The 17,500-nt window shown below is 42.2% G+C and overlaps 2 protein-coding genes across 7 annotated transcripts in view; one reads left to right on the top strand and one right to left on the bottom strand.

Annotated features, from left to right (window-relative positions):
* LOC123507830 (zinc finger protein 593 homolog) overlaps window positions 1–6,635 on the bottom strand; it is a 6,747-nt gene extending 112 nt beyond the window's left edge. The window contains exons 1-5 of one of the 5 annotated variants that reach the window (XM_045261063.1): window positions 6,229–6,588; window positions 6,102–6,196; window positions 3,908–4,031; window positions 1,291–1,391; window positions 1–261 (exon numbers count right to left, since the gene is read on the bottom strand). The exon at window positions 1–261 is cut by the window's left edge and continues 112 nt beyond it. In XM_045261063.1, the coding sequence (XP_045116998.1) occupies window positions 42–261; window positions 1,291–1,391; window positions 3,908–4,003 (417 nt within the window). In that variant the 5' untranslated portion in view covers window positions 4,004–4,031; window positions 6,102–6,196; window positions 6,229–6,588 and the 3' untranslated portion in view covers window positions 1–41. Of the gene's footprint in view, window positions 262–1,290; window positions 1,392–3,907; window positions 4,032–6,101 lie in introns of all 5 variants that reach the window. The other 4 variants (XM_045261059.1, XM_045261058.1, XM_045261062.1 and 1 more) reach the window with 4 other exon arrangements.
* A 3,881-nt stretch (window positions 6,636–10,516) lies between these two features.
* The window catches only part of LOC123507761 (beta-1,4-mannosyl-glycoprotein 4-beta-N-acetylglucosaminyltransferase-like), a 16,454-nt gene continuing 9,470 nt past the window's right edge, over window positions 10,517–17,500 (top strand). Inside the window, exon 1 of one of the 2 annotated variants that reach the window (XM_045260938.1) lies at window positions 10,517–10,665. In XM_045260938.1, coding sequence (XP_045116873.1) covers window positions 10,640–10,665 — 26 coding nt within the window. In that variant the 5' untranslated portion in view covers window positions 10,517–10,639. Of the gene's footprint in view, window positions 10,666–15,241; window positions 15,574–17,500 lie in introns of those variants that run through there. The other variant, XM_045260939.1, reaches the window with a different exon arrangement.

Below are 17,500 nucleotides of genomic sequence, written 5' to 3'. Positions count from 1 at the left end.
CCATCCCCACCTTCTCCCTTTCTCTCTTCTATAAGTATCTGCTACTTCATATCAACATCTTCCTGTTCTGGGTGAAAGGTTCCATCATCCACTGGTTGTGTTTCCATCTTACGCTTCTTGGGAGGGACATAGGAGCCTATCCCTGCTGCTCTCTCAGATTCCTCAATGGAGTAAGGTTCAGTCTCCAGAGCCTTGAGTCGTCGCTTGTGGACTTTGGTTTTGAAGTGACTCTTCAGTGCATCATTGTCAATGAAGTACCGCCTGTTGAAAAAAAAATATCACAATAGGTATTACAGCATAATAAATAAAATTCCAGTCATAATAATTTAGTATGAAGCAAAAGATTAATGCTAAGGAGTTCCTTAAAACTATCTACCACACTAAGCTCTAGTGCAGCATTTCTCAACCTTTTTACCCTTACGTAACCCATAAAATAAATTACATGTCTCAAGGAACCCCTGCGCAAAAATATTCCTGAATTCTGGAAAAGAAATTTACTGAATATTATGGGCGAATGAGGGATTGTACCTGTACACTCAGAAACCACAGAGACGACTGATGTAGACTGTGCATGCGTCTTGTACTGTATGAGTCACTTGATACAAGAATCAGTCACATACAGGTGTCGTACAGACATCACTAAATATATTCCCAATGATTATATTTCTAATAACATAATAGGTTTGATATGATGATGTCTATATTATAATATTACAATAACCAATTATATATTGTGCATTAGCTTATCTGACTTGTTCTTGCAGAACCCTTAGAGACCTTTTGCAGAACCTTAGGGTTCCGGAGAACCCTGGCTGAGAAACCCTGCTCTACAGGCATCATGGAAATACCAGGAAATATATCTAATAGTGAAATAAATGAGTCATTGTGAACTATTACCAGGCACTGAACCCACTGCAGGATGCTCAAGTTCTAACACATTATAATGCCACAATAACCACAGAGACCAAAGTTGATTGTGGATGGCTTTATTCATCCTTTCACCTCATTAAGTGGGAATATACCCTATACACAAACATAGGAAAATAGAAAAGAATATTGAGAAAATAGGATAGATGATTGCAATTTCTGAGTGAAAAGTAGGTGATAGAGTGAATAATGTTGTTACCTCTACTGAGCGGCATAATCAGATATTCTTTCAGGTCATTGGATACATAGCAGCTGTACACTTAAAAATATTACCTAAACACAACTGTCATACTTCTGTCAAAAGTAACCTCAGTACAAGACAGGTGTTGGGTTTTACAGATAAAGGTTCGGCATGATACTCACGCACAGTGGAGGCAATAATGCTGACCTCCACCTGGCTTGTCTTCGTCCACCTCTTGGTGCAACAGTTTGGATGCATTCTCCTCCTTGAGATCAACATCAATCTGAAATTTATGAAAGCAGTATAAGCAAAACAGATGTCACATTATAAGAATACTAAATAGAATAACACTTGTAGTTACAAATACAACAACATACATAGGTACTCTAACTATAAAACCACAGCAAACACAGGGTAATTTGTACAGAGTGCCTCACATCTTCACTACGTTTTTGCACCAATGGGCCCTGCCAAGTGTATCCACACTCCCCCCCAGGAGTTGATAAGACTCTATCATGCACTCATTGTTGCTATCCATTCACTTCTCTCAAAGCCAATCACTCCTCACTTATTAAAAACTCTCTTTAAACAATTCATCCACTCTAAGTGTGGCCTTCCCCTGAACCTAACTGCTCTGTGGCAGGGCTAAGAATACTGCCACTGTATTCCCTGTATGTCATTAAAGGTGACTAAGAGGAACAGAGAGAGGGACAAGCAGCTCTCTTCTCTATATGTGTACAATGATAACAAAATAAACAAAGGGTATGCGTGTGCAAGCGTGCACACATATGCTGCCAACCTTACAAGATAGAAGAGAACGTGGGACCTAATAACAATGTACAAGATAGTCAATGGCATTGAAAAGATAGACAAAGAAGACCTAGTGTTGTTGACAGAAGAAGATGGAAGGACAAGACGACATGAAAAGATCAGGATGAGGCAGTGTGTGAAGGATATTTGAAAATACAGTACATAGAATGGTGGAAAAGTGGAATGCATTGGATAATGAGGTTGTTACAGCACATAATGTGCATAAATTCTAAGGAAAAATTAGATAAATGGAGATATGGAGACAGGACAATATGAACCCCAATCGAACACTGTATAATACAACTAGGTAACTAAGTAAATATACATGCACGTGGCCATGCACACACACACACACACACACACACACACACACACACCTGCAGAATCATACTTGGCCCTGCCTACACTGACTATGATCACGCTCTATCTACCCTCGATCTCCCCACATTGGCAGCCAGACACCAAGCAGCCCTCGTCAAGATGGGTAGAGGCCTGCTGCGCCGCTAACGGCTATGACATCTCCTCCCCCCTGATGCGCCCCAGCCAATCCATGCCACACGACACGCAAACGTGGTCATGCCACTCAAGGCCCTAAGAACTGACCATTATCATCATAGTGCTATCCCCTCCATGGTGCGAGCCATAAACAGCTAAGTTAAGGTTCTAATCTTGAATTTCCCTCAATCCCCATATGTACATCTTCATGTAATGCTATCACCCCATGGTGCGAACCACAAACAACCATAAAAAGCTAAGTTAAGGTTCTAATCTTAAGTCTCCCTCAATCCCTATATGTACATTTTCAGTATGTATGTACTGCAATTACTAATAAACCGTATTATTATTATTATTATTATTACACACACACACACACACACTAATCCCACAATACATCCTAGACCAATTTACAGCAGCAGGTTGTAACACCATGGAGAACACAATATGCATGTAGCAGCAAAAGTGAGAAGTGTGGATTGCTGGCAAACAGTCTTGCCATACAATCTACAATTCTGAAGCAACATTCAGATAATAAATGCTTCAAAACACTCTGACCAATTTGTGCAATATGGCATTCATATTGCTGCATGTTCTTAAGTTGTTGAATGTATAGATCAATTAATGAATAGACAGATAGACTACCTGTGGTTTCAAAGCACAGAAAATAATTATGTAGACAGCCTCATTACTAATTAGAAAGCATGAATTGTTGAGGCTAGGCTGTAGCTGTTGAGCAATCCCCATGGCATGGGCAGATTGTGCAGTGTCCATCTTCTGTCACCTTCTTTGTTATGTCTATTCACTAGTAGAATCCTGCTGGATACTTATCAGGAGAGGTGAAGAAGAGATACAAGATATACCTAGTCTTTAGTAATATAACCATGGAACATCTGCCAAATGGAACTGCTGGGTGGCTGTTTTACAATTCATTGGCAGGCACTGTTTAGGAAAAAATTAGTGGCGATTGACACTACAACCAGTGGGGAGAGAAGAAACAACCAATTGTAAATTATTCCACATGGAGTGAGCATTTTGTGAAGAAATTATAGAGTTTAAGAGATAAGTAAAACCCCTCTAATCAACAAGTGAGAGAGGAAAAGATGCAATTGTGATTCCCAGAGCACCACAGCTGTTGAGTGTGGCATCTTGGTGAGTAAGAAAATTATGATGTATATAAAGTGACATATTCACAGTATAAGTTTTCCACAAAAGAGGCCTGTAATATAAGGAGTTATGATTTGTCCCCAATTCCTCCACCTTCCACTTTCTCACCACCTCACTGCTGCATTCATACTCATAGTAACAATGTAAAAGGAAAGGAGACATAAAGGACAGCACTTACCAACCACCACTTTATGAAAATTTTTTTTCTATCTCTGGCTGGGAGTAAAGTATGAGGCTATAAACAAGAGAATTCCTTCTTTGACTACTTCCCACCAGGATAAGAGAAAGTAATAAGTCTATGATAAAATCTCTACAACATCCACACACCTCATCAAGATCCTTAGTGCGCCTCTTGGTCCTCCACCTCTTTTTCAAATGAGTGTCTCCTCGATGGAACTTCTTTCTTCTCTGTGGGCCCGGCATCTCTCCTCTCCACAATTCACAACTGAAACTATTTCTTTCTTAGTCATGAACATAACACAAACAAAAAAATTTGTATATATTCATACAAAACTGCCGTTCCATACGTTTCTTGACTTTGCTATTAGCATCCTAACTAGTAACTACTGACTACACCAAACCTGATTGACAGTTGAAAATTTAATGTGAAACAATATGGGCTGTGTGTTGCTCTGCAAGGAGGATGAACAAAATTGTAAAAATCATTAGTGGCATTCGTGGCATATACGGTGGACCCTCAGACTCCAAACACAATTCGTTCCAGAAGTCTGTTCCATGTTCAAATTTTTTCACATCTGAAACCATTTTCCCCAGAGGAAATTATGTAAATCTATTTAATCTGTCCCAAGACCCCAAATTTCTATCTAAGTAAATAAGAATTTAAATATGTAAAATCAATATTATTTACCTTTTTGTGGTGAGCTTCATGGCAAATGTTACTTAACCAGGTATTAAGAATATACTGGGTGTGGCAGCATTGCCATTAGCATAGTCAGTTAGTCCTATGTGGATTCTTTGTTTTACGTCTGTTACACCTTGTCACTACAGTAATTAGGAAATTATTTTTTAGTTACAATATCAGTGTATTTATATGAAATACGTATTACTCAACCATCCTACCTGATTAAGTGACTGGTCAAATGTCCTGACCCCAGTTGGGAATAAGAGCAAGGTGACAATGTGGAACCAAAACAAACATGAAATTGATGTTTACCTCCCGCCAACTGTGCTAGCATTACTCAGATTCACTGGACTTGGCCACCTTCGGGTTATTCAAAGTCCAAAATTTGTTTCAACTCTGAGGGTAAAAAATGATTGAAATTTTTGTTCCAAGTCCGAGGGACCACTGTATATGTGAGGTCGAAAATACTACTAATACAAGGCTCTGTCTGATGAGAGAGATAAGAACTGTTGCTCTTCCACAGGTAAGGAAGTAAATTAATACCCATGAAGCCACCCATTAGGCTATGTTAATTTAGATGGTAGATGTTTCTAATCCAGCTGCATTAGATACAAGCACGAAACTCACATATCACGTAGAAGGGTCAGCGATTCGTAGGCAAGTGTGTATTACCTATATCTGTTACAGCACTTGAGTATGGCAGAAATTTGTGATTTCCCTAGTCCAGTGAGCTGTGCACTAATCAAGAGTAAACATTGAAATGATTGACTGTTGTTTATATCTGAAATTTGTGTGTGGCAGGATATTATGATGTCATGATATTTATTGAACTGTCCCACCAATCAGTGGGACACTCATGGGGCCACCAGTGAGTCAATTCATTTCACGTTTTTTTTGTTTTAGAGACAAGCCAGGTGTTCTTATTGAGGTTCACTGTCATTTGTTAATAAGGCTACTTAGTGGACAGAGGTAAAACAAACAGTGCCAGATTTCGGCAGGGAAAAGTCACTAAGTGAAATATTCAGCAACAGCAACTCTATTGCCCTGAGAATCTTTTCACCTCACTGGTAACCATATAATTTTTTTAGGTTTTTCATTAGGTTAGGTTAGGTTAGGTTAATGTCCTAGTGGTGGTGTCCAGGGGATTTAAGCCTGCCCTGGCTAGTAGGAGCGGTTAGGCTGGAAAAAAAATCTGGAATATTTCTTGTCCTTCACCCAAAACCCCAATTCCTCAAATGCCTCCAAGCTTGTATAGTGTGCTAGCCTCCTAATGAGGCAGTCCATGGGACAGGGGTGGGTGTTGCAAGTCCCTCTGGTTATGTTAAGTCCAAGTTAATAGGCATAAAGTAAAAATTTGGCTTCCCACCAAGTCCACAGGCTTGTAGACAGAAAAGAAAATGCAATGTATTGTATGATACTCTACTGGTTGGGATAACAAAGTTGGGGGATGCTGAGGCAGAGCATCCCTAATTAACCCTTCTGTATCGTGTATCACATTTGTCAATCACATTATTGAGTTTATTCCACCAACAGATCTCTCCACCTCTCCCAGTAAAATGAACAGCACGGCACATGGAAGCCCTATCCATCATCATTTCACCGTAGATACTGTACAATTACGGGAAAAAAAATATTACAAGGTGTACTTAACAATCTTACCTCGTTCTCACCTTGTTGTTGGAGGTGGTGGTGTTAGGGCCGCGAAGATCTATGAATCCTTATGAGCCCTGCTGGGTAGTGGTAGCTGGCCGATCTTCCTCAAGACGGCACAGGTAAGGCGAAGGACAGCAGGTTGGCGGGAGGGTGGACGCCAAGAGGAAGGGCAAGTCGGAGGGAGATCCCTTCTCACCTTCACGTGGCTGCTCCTGTGTGTTGTTGTGAGCCAAGTACCGCAAAAGTTGCGCCGTGTACGAGCGAGAGAGAGAGAGCATTTGGTTTGTGTGAGGGGTTCCAGGGAAGGGTAGACCACTGTCACTGTCTGGCATTGCTGATCGAGTCACCAAAACAATGTCAAAACCATTTTTCTACACCAGGGACACCGCCGCCAAGACCAGTCAAGCTCCCCCGTCTCTATGTTCGTGAAGAGTATTATTGCATTACCACTGCTACTGCTGATGATGACGATGAAATTAATATGCAAATGTTTAATAGGAATACTGTAATTCTGTATATGCAGTTATCTACGCAGTATAACTCGAAATGTTTGGAATAAAGGGCCATGATAAAAGGAGTAAGAGTAACGGAGGGAAAAAGAAAATGGATATATCCCTTGGGAGACTTAAGAAAAATGTTCCCCCGTTTTCCATAATTTATAATCTCAATGGCGCTACGGTCAGCCTTTGGCCTTCCTCCAGCCAGAGATGCTACCTCACGAACCTTTAGATATGTCGAAGTCAGCTGTGTGTGTGTGTGTGTGTGTGTGACGCTGGCAGTACGTACTGGACCATAATACGCTTGTCATTATTTTCACCGTCACCGTCATGCACAAGTAGCAGGACTCCTTCAATCTATTCAATCTGACATGAATAGGTTGAATCACGTCAGTGACTTTGCGTGTGAGAGATGGAAGGAAGCCAAGGAGCGAAAGCTGGCTGGGGAACGGATGGGAAAGAGGGATCCAGGAAAAAAGAAAATTAAATACAAGAAGTAAAAGGATGGGGAGACTGGGAGACATTTTGATACTGGTTCGTCTGCCTGCTGGGAAGACGGCTGTAGCTTTAAAACAAACCAATAATCGTATCTTGTTCTCGAAAATACTCTTGTGATTTACCTAACCTGGCCAAACCAAATAACATAATACGACTCAAAATGACAGGGGCAGCTCAACTAGTACACAATTATAAAGTAAATGCGTGTTGGAAAGGAAGAAAGACAGCGTTGTCTGGCGGTGAATGAAGAGGCTCCAAGGAAAGAGTGTTGGAGAGGAAAATGTTATCCTGAAAGATCGTATTTTAGCCATCCATTTTGCAAGATAAAACTCCACACCATTAATGTAGTGATGACACCATGCTCTGTCATGGCGCGTGGGAATGGAGCGGGAGGACGGGAGGGAGCTTAGGAGAGGGATGGAGGGAGAGAGAAAGAATGAGCAGATAAGAAAAATGACAGGGAAAGGGGGAGGGGGTGAAGGGGAGATTAGGCTTGACTTTCATCCTGCTTCTATTCTCTCTCTTCCACCTATTTTTCTAAATTTCAAGGACTTGAATAAGTGAGAATAAACTATAATCCAATGTAAAAACATGTACTAAATTTTTCTTTGCCGTATTTGTTTCAATGTTCAAGTTGAAACGCTGATTGTTTCACACATATATATATATATATATATATATATATATATATATATATATATATATATATATATATATATATGCAACAAATGAAGGATAGAAAAAAAGGAGGAACAATAAGAAAAGGAGGAAAACAAAAAATCATGCTTGAGAGAGAGAGAGAGAGAGAGAGAGAGAGAGAGCATATAAACGGAAGAACCACACAAATAATAAAAGAAAATAAAGTATAGTAGTGTACCCGGAGTATTACTTATTTCCTCTGCACATCTGCACTACCGCCATCTACTGCTCGCGAAATGCACACACTCAGCTTTACGTCACCAATCCTTACTAAGCTGCACTCAGGGAACCTACAATAACATATTGGTTTCATTGGACGCTTGAAAACTCGGCAACAACATTAATCACCAACGCCATCTATTGTTAGGTTTAGAGGTACAGTACTTTTTAGATACCCGAAGTCCTGCTAAGCGCCTTGATACCACGTAACGAGGTTGGATTACGTATTCCTGCACCAAAAGAGGGATTAAGGAAAGATGCACACGCACAGTTGCCCAAAATTATGCCAAAAAAAAAAAAAAAAAAAAAGTCCGGTGAATTTAATAGGTACAAAATGAAAAGTAAATAAGCGACGTTCAGTGTGACATCATTCTCTGAGGTGCTGTTTGCGCTGTTAAAACTGGATGAAATGGTCGACTTCATATATATATATATATATATATATATATATATATATATATATATATATATATATATATATATATATATATATTATTCTACCTATCTATTTACTTATTCCATTTATTTATCAATTTGTTTTTGTGTTAAATGCAACTCATGTATATACAATCAACACAAAAAGTAAGAAAAAAAAACACACATTAACAAAGCTACAAGATTACCTTCAGGAAAGTAAAGTCATACGAAAAAAGGTAAAATAAACAAGAAATCAACCCAAAACAAACAACTAGAATAAACAAAATAAAAGTTTGGATAATAAAAACGTAAATCATCACTATCATACATCTCTAGATTCGATAATGTCTGTCTGCCTGTATGTATGTATGTCTGTCACTCATAGTTTTGCAAATATCAAGCAGTCGAAAGCTAATAGTTTTTCCTTTGTCTTCCTTTGTGATGGTTACCGTCAGCTTTCCAAATATCGCCAGTGAAGTCGTATATTTGTCTACCTCACACACACACACACACACACACACACACACACACACACACACACACAGCCTTTCTCCGCCACTCTTTTATTTTTCCGCGGGCTTATTATTTGCCCTCTCGCTCACATGAAGGGAAGCAGTTGTCCTAAATGGTTGACTTTGTGCTTCCTCGAGTCCTTGTTTTGCCTTGCGCCGTTTGTCATGCGCATGTTTTTATTGTTGATGCTAGCCTTGGGTATTCTCTCTTTCATCATTGTTTTCAGAGAGAGAGAGAGAGAGAGAGAGAGAGAGAGAGAGATCATAACAAAGGAGTAAAACAAGAGTGGCCACAAAATGATCTTTAGGGCGCCTGAAAACCTCGCCTGTGGATTGTTGTTTGTGGAGGAGGAGGAGGAAAGCTAAAAAACCCAAAGAACACACAGCCGTAGACATCTTGGCCTCTACGAGCTGCTGTTCATTGTTTATATTTGCAGCAGGAATAACAAAAGATTATTATTATTACTATTATCATTATTACTATTATTATTATTATTATTATTATTATTATTATTATTATTATTATTATTATTATTTTGCCTATAGTTTTTATCAGAATTATCAATATATACTGCTATTATTACTATAATTATCATCATCATCATCATCATCATCATCATCATCATCGTTAACACCGTAAATGTATTATATTGAGGAAGAGAAGAAGGAGGAGAAGGAAGAGGAGGAGAAGAAGGAGGAGGAGGAAGAGGAAGAGAAGGAGAAACAGGAAAGGTTAAAGATAAGTGGGAGGAAGTGGGAGGGAGATACCACTGTCTTACTTCTACTGTTTACTCTCTCTCTTTCTCTCTCTCTCTGGTAACGGGACCAGCCAACCCTCTCCCTCTTACCAACGGTTCTTTTTTCCCATTCCGCTTCTTTTTCTCTCCTCACACCGTCCACCCACACATCAATTAAAATCTCGTACCGTACTTCATAACACGTCACTAAGTAATGGTAGACTCATATCAACACCAACTCACGCGTTAATCATTCTGACCTCCACACGGTAAAGGAGTAACTTCTTAAAAAAATGCACCGTAAAAACTTCAGGCGATAGGCAACTGAACAGGTGGGTTTCTCTGCGGCAGTGAGAAGACCTCACCCAGAGTATATACTCTGACCGCACCGACTCATTCTGTGCATTCATCGTATGGTGGTGGTCGTGGCGGCGGCGCGGCAGGGCGGTGAGAGCGTGCGAGCGTGCGATACATGTGAGGTGAGGAGGAGGGAGAGGTGCAGGTTCTATTTATATGTTACGCCGCTCCTCCAGACATCTGCGTGAAGTGATGAACCAGGGACAAGGAAAGGCATAAGTTTTCCTTCGTCTCTCCCTCCTTCAGGAAATATCAATGTGAAGGGAAGAGCGGTGGGAGCGAAAGACGCAGCTTTTCTGTGGCACTGAAGAACAAAGTATATTACCAAGTGGGAAGCGCATTTCATCCGTCGAACCCTCCTTCAGGAATCAACGACGTGAAGGAAGAGAGAGAGAGAGAGAGAGAGAGAGAGAGAGAGAGAGAGAGAGAGAGAGAGAGAGAGAGAGGAAGGCAGATAATTTCCATGGCGTTCTCCATCAAGAAGTCATCGTAGAGAGAAGAACAAGGAGAGAAAGACAGATTTTCCTCCATCGCATCTTCTTCAGGACGCAACGGAAAGTGAAGACCAGGAAGGGAGAGGGAGACAGAGGACAAAGTTTTCTTCCATCATGGCTCATCGCGTCATCTGGGCAAGGTAAATATTATAAATCTCACTTGTATTCAATTCTTATTGTAATTGTTAAATTGCAGCTTGAAGAACACGACGAACATGTTCAAAGTAGTTTAATTCCACCTCCCTCCTGATGCTGCGTCTGAGAATCTCGTTGTTTCGACGCTTAAAAACAACCACCCAGTCAGTCCTTTTATGGAGACTACAATTCAAGTGGGCCTTTTTTTTTTCTAATATTAATTTTTTTTTGCCCTTGATAGTTTTCCCTCTTACATAAAAAAAAAAAAAAAAAAAAAATCCATCCAGCAATCATTCATTTAATCACGTAATCGTTCATTGACTAAGCATTTAAATAGCTCTGGTTCGGGTTTAGGTTAGGTTCGGTAAGGGTTAAGGATTCTATTCTACTACATTCCTTGGTTAGATGCATGGACCGCAGGCTCAACATGTAAGCAAGCCACTCGTGTTCTCCAGAAGGAAGGTGGTGTCTGTCTGTCCCGGCACGCATTTCACAGTACGAGGGTGACGGAGGCTCAGTTTTGGCCGTCTCATTGAGGGTTCATTTGGTAGACGGGATGGGAAGTGTGTGGCTCACGGTTCACTGATGCACTTTATCACTGTTCTGGAGGAGGAGGAGTTGGAAGAGCGTGATTCGCATGTTTCTATTGGCTGACAGAGTGAGACACCCAAGAACATCTTATATTTAGACAACTGCTGCTGTGTCAAGAGTCTTACGGCGTCTCTCTCTCTCTCTCTCTCTCTCTCTCTCTCTCTCTCTCTCCACAAAACGAGACCACAGTTACTTTACTTTTCACGCTACACACTTCACCCCATCACCACCACCACCACCATCACCATCACCATCACCACCACCACCATCCCACCATCACGCCCCTGGAATTATCAGGCAATATTTTTGGGCGTATCACAGCAGTAACGGAGGCCATCGCGGTGATGTATTCCTGGCCTCTTCACTCAAACGCCGCAATCACGTGATCCAAAACCGTAAATACGAAATGAAATGTGTTTATTATGAGCATCAAACTTAATACATACGACTCTCTCTCTCTCTCTCTCTCTCTCTCTCTCTCTCTCTCTCTCTCTGGATAATACACACTCTCTCCTCCATGAAAATTGCCCCCTCCCGTCCGTGACCTGGTTTTTAATGGAGGAAGATTCAAAAGAGCAAAAGTGACCGCCAGCTGCAGCAGAACCTGGAGGCACCAAGACAACAAGGCCGCGTTGGCTGCCGACACGACGTGGGAGGAAAGAGGCTTCAGTCCCGCCAGTCTTGTGAAAATGAACGTTCAGAGAGAGAGAGAGAGAGAGAGAGAGAGAGAGAGAGAGAGAGAGAGAGAGAGAGAGAGAGTCAGCAAGGTAGAAAAAAAAGTAAAATAAATATCTGGTGAGATACTAATAATGACCTCTTTACTTTGTTAATTCATTTTTCCAGTATTATTTTTTATTTATTTATTTATTTATTTTTTATACCATGTGAGCTTTTCACGGGAATTTATGGGCTAAAGGGGATACTTTTTGGGTACCCCCTATCTCAAAGCCCACCCGCTAGGAAACCGTTGCCCCGAGTGAGTAAGCCCAACCTACACTCGGACCGTGGACAGGATTCGAACCCGTGCGCTTGGAGACCCCTCGGATCCCAAAGCACGCATGGTTCCACTGTACGGGTTCTAACTTACATATCAAGAAGATTCATTTGTCTATCCGTCTGTCTGTCTCCCCATTAGGTTAGATTAAGTTAGGTCAGCTGAGATGAGTTTAGGTTGTGACATCTAGACTATAAGGAAACCATTGTCGTGTAATTGTAACAGCGAAACCCTTTGAGCTTAGTGTCACGTATTATGAGGCTTTCTTATTATTCATGATTGATTCTTGATCAATTTGACAAGTACAAGTGTTTGGATGTGTACAAAAACGGGACAACACCTGCACGACGACCAGACTGTACACAATGACAAAGCAATGTACCGTGTAAAAAAGAAGAAAACGGGAAGAGGACGAAGTAATGAGAAGGAAGCGTATTGTCACGATACGAATATGAAGAAAACGGAGAGGTACGGCACAAATTTGCATACCTTGGCACAGTGACCTCTGGTGGTGAAAAGTGGCCAGCTTAAACACCGAAACCTGACTTTCTAAATGACAAAGACGATGACGACGAGGTTGGATGCACGAGGCACTCCCAGAATGAAGCGGAGAAAGCCCACTGTCAATATGGAGGAGGAGGAACAGGAGGAGGAGGAGGAAGAGGAGGAGGAGAAGGAGGAGGAGGAGGAAAAACGCACCATCATCGTGGAGGAAGAATTTAAAAGAAGGTCGAGGAGGAACAAGAGAAGAGATGTCTTGTTCCAACGACTGTTCTATTCCATTCACGGTGAGAAAGAGGAGAGAATGAAGACATGCGCACACACGCACACGCGTAGTGTAGTGGTTAGCACGCTCGACTCACAATCGAGAGGGCCGGGTTCGAATCCCGGCGCGGCGAGGCAGATGGGCAAGCCTCTTAATGTGTAGCCCCTGTTCACCTAGTAGTAAATAGGTACGGGATGTAACTCGAGGGGTTGTGGTCTCGCTTTCCCGGTGTGTGGAGTGTGTTGTGTTCTCAGTCCTACCCGAAGATCGGTCTATGAGCTCTGAGCTCGCTCCGTAATGGGGAAGACTGGCTGGGTGACCAGCAGGCGGCCGTGGTGGTGATGAACACACACACACACACACACACACACACAGACGAATAACCAGTATAGTCTCTTTTTATGAAGTAATGGTGACAAGCTACGCAAGAGAAGCAAGGTTCAAATATTTTGGACATGTGAAGAGGAGAAATGAGGAAGAACCAGTGAGGAAGGCAATGATAATACCAGTTACGGGGAGGAGAGTAAGACAAAGAATAAGATGGACGCGTAACATGAATAAACCTGGACTACAAGAAGAAGAAGATGCAATGAATAGAAAAAGATGGAAGAAGTTAATACCCTTATTCACAGAAGGAATAAGGTCGTATGAAGAAAGAGAAGAAGGTGGCAAGCTACGCTATGGGAACAAACATGCACCAATAGAGCATGCGTCTGTAAAATATTCTCGTTCTCTGTCTCTTTTTTCATCACATTCATTCACATCAGCTTTCTTTGGGCTTTATAATTCCTATGTAGAATGACAGTGAATTAATTTTTCACCGATTTCTTGGAGACCGTGCAAAAGTTACGTGGAAATTCTTTTAAGGAGAAATACTCGTATAAAAGCTCTCATCTCAAACAAACAGCACCAGACTTTTTTTTTTTTATACACTAGCAATCTTAGAAAGAAAATTTTATATATATATATATATATATATATATATATATATATATATATATATATATATATATATATATATATATATATATATATATATATATATATATATAACACTTAAATAGATGAATAAAATTAATAATGAGATGACATTTTAATTTCGGTACAATAACACAACATCACAACTCAGGGCTAAAGGTTGAGTGTTTGTCCATGGTTCTCAGGTGCAAATGTTGTGATGGCCAAGAACTGCCTACGTAAACCTGCTCGAAGGAAGGTTGGGTTTCATTTGATGGTAATCATTTATCAACGACTTTAAAACTGCTACGTCTTGTTGTTGTTGTTGTTGTTGTTGCAGAGAGAGAGAGAGAGAGAGAGAGAGAGAGAGAGAGAGAGAGAGAGAGTCAAATAAAAAACTGTGTGAACATATGCTGATATATTCGCACACATGAAAATTGCACCTGACCTTCATTACTGTGTAATTCACCTCGGTCGTCTGCTGGTCACCCAGCCAGTCTTTCCCATTACAGAGCGAGCTCAGAGCTCATAGACCGATCTTCGGATAGGACTGAGACCACATCACACACAACACACACCGAGAAAGCGAAGCCACAACCCCTCGAGTTACATCCCGTACCTATTTACTGCTAGGTGAACAGGGGCTACACATTAAGAGCCACCCCCATTTGCCTCGCTGCGCCGGGACTCGAACCCGGCCCTCTCGATTGTGAGTCGAGCGTGCTAACCACTACACTACGCGGTGTGTGTGTGTGTTTCACTGTTTCACTGTTTGATCTGCTGCAGTCTCTGACGAGACAGCCAGACGTTACCTTACGAAACGAGCTCAGAGCTCATTATTTCCGATCTTCGGATAGGCCTGAGACCAGGCACACACCACACACCGGGACAACAAGGTCACAACTCCTCGATTTACATCCCGTACCTACTCACAGGGCTACACGTGAAAGGAGACACACCCAAATATCTCCACCCGGCCGGGGAATCGAACCCCGGTCCTCTGGCTTGTGAAGCCAGCGAGCGCTCTAACCACTGAGCTACCGGGTGTGTGTGTGTGTGTGTGCGCGCGCCCGCTCGTATGGATGGTAGAAAATAACACTCATTAACAACCGAATTGAGAGTTTGGCTTTATTTGAGGAGAATCTCTTGTCAATTATCTTTAAACTCTTTTGGAAGAAGAAGAGAAGGAAGAGAAGGAAGAGGAGGTGGAATAGTTAGGACGGCAGAGGAAAAGGAGAAAGAATTAAGAGATCAGCAGAGGAAAAAGGGAACGAAAAATCCAGGATACAGCTGTTCTCTCGTACGCCTCGTGAGCGTGGCAACTGTGTGTTAGTGTGTGCGTGGCTTGACGACACACAAACATACATACACACACTTCGCTCGCTCGCAGCTGAGAAGAGGCCCGTTACTTGTAGCCACCCCCTCCACTGTATGGGTTGTGTTGTCTGCCATACAGTGGGCGACTGGGCGTGCATGTGAGGCTCCAGCTCCAGTAAGGGACGCGGCCTGCTCTAGGGCGAGGGTGGCGGGACGGCTGACGGATGGTACTGTGCTGTTATAGTAAGACGTGGTGTGTCTTGTTTGCTGCAAGATGTGGAGCGTTAGGTAAGTGTGTGTTTAATGTGTGTGTGTGGGGGGGGGAGTGTTTTAAAATGATCGTCTATTGTATATTTGTGTGTCTGATCGTGTTCCCGACAACTTCTTAACTATTTGTGCATCTAATGTATAATCTTAAATAATTTTCATTATAGTGTGTGTGTGTGTGTGTGTGTGTAAGTAAAATAAATGAATGAGAAACGTTAATAAGATACACACATTCTAAAAGCACATTTACACATTTGTAGTGACGCTCAGAATATCGCGTAACTCACCACAATCTTGAGGATTGCGTGGAGGACTCGTGATCACCTGTTACCCTCCAAACGAAGACTTAAAAGACACTCGAATAGTTTGTTGTAGCGTTAAGACAGACGCCTTTCACACGCCACGTGTACGTACCATCCGCTGACTCAGAGAGGGCAGTAACGTCTTGCTAATCAATGAAAACCTTAGCAACTTAAGAAGCAACATCAGCTGTGTTTGTGTGCGTGTGTGTGTCACTTGTGCTGAGAGGGACAGGGTGAGTGTCTGAATACGCTGTAAAGCCAAGTGCGTGGAGATTCTGGGAACGATATCAGCAAAGCGATAACTGTGTAATGATAAGTGGCAGGGTAAGGCTGTGAGGAACACCAAGGAGAGTGGCTGGGTATGGTTGGTGGTACGGAGTGATAAACCATATGTAAAAGAGAGAGGAGAGCGGGTGCTGTCAGGTAACACAGGTCGGGTAAAGAAAACGGTCATGGAAGGCATTCTGTGATCTAATTTGGTGCTTTCTCTCAGTATCTTGAATATATACTGAATTTGAGGTCCGCCTTGTGTGCTTAGCGTTCACCTGTATTTATTATTGCTTGGTTTACACAGTACACACCTTGAACATACGCACGGGAAGGGTGAGATGAAATTGTGTAAATACGTTATCAGCATCTATTCACTCTCCAATTTTATGATCAACTGAATCACACTCCCCCCACCCCTCCACCTGCACCGTCTCTCTTTAAAAGCCCTATTTTCGGAAAACCTTCGTCTTCTCTGTTTGAAATTCTTATTAAATCTTGAGGAGGAGGAGGAGGAGGAATACAAAGGAATACAAAGGAAGACAAACAGCAACAGACCCTTAGGTCCTTACTAGGCTGTTTGTGAAAACTAACTACCAGTAGTAGAGATAGGACAGCAAAGCAGAAGGCTCCTCCCCACCCGCCCCTCCCTCCAGCCGAGGCTGGCAGGAAAAAAAGGCGAAACCATGTGATATTAAAAAATCACATGGAATTTTAGTAGAGAGTGAAAAGGAAATGTGTAATCTACGTCTGACTACTTGTGTTTGTGGGGGAAAGTGTTGACGCTTGGTAAATGTCATGTTGTGTGTGCATTGTGTACGTGGATGCACAGTGTGTATGTCGAATGGGTGGTGCGGCAGCCTTGCCTGGCGCTTTCTAGGGAGGCAGCAGTCAATCAGGCCCCAGCTCCGTTCAATCCACTGAGATAGCATACTTTCCTGTAGGGACGCCGTACGCTGATAACCCCTTGCAACATTGATCCCTGGTACTTAGTTCCCGATGATGATCAATGGTTGACAAGGCCCTCTCCAAACACAGCCCGTCACAGGTCGAGAGTAGTAGTAGTGACCGTTCACTCTGGGCTATCTGTGCGTGTATGCAGTGTAGTGTAGTATGTATGTAAACACAGTGTGGAGTCAAAAAGGTGGTGCGGCAGCCTTGCCTGGCGCTTTCAAGAGAGGCAGCAGTCAATCAGGCCCCAGCTCCGTACAACCACTGTAAAAGTGCACTTCCCTTTAAAGGGCGCCGCACACTGTATGGTTACCCCCTGCAGCGGTGACCCTGGTACCTTAAATCCCGATGATGGTCACCTACTGTCAGGGCTCTTGACTATCCACAGCCCTTCACAGATCGAGAGTAAAAGTAGTGACCGTTCACTC

Source organism: Portunus trituberculatus, chromosome 23 (assembly GCF_017591435.1).
Source record: "Portunus trituberculatus isolate SZX2019 chromosome 23, ASM1759143v1, whole genome shotgun sequence".
In the NCBI taxonomy this organism is placed as follows: domain Eukaryota; kingdom Metazoa; phylum Arthropoda; class Malacostraca; order Decapoda; family Portunidae; genus Portunus; species Portunus trituberculatus.
The sequence above is the reverse complement of the archived record's forward strand: the minus strand, read 5'-3'. Positions and strand labels throughout refer to the sequence as shown.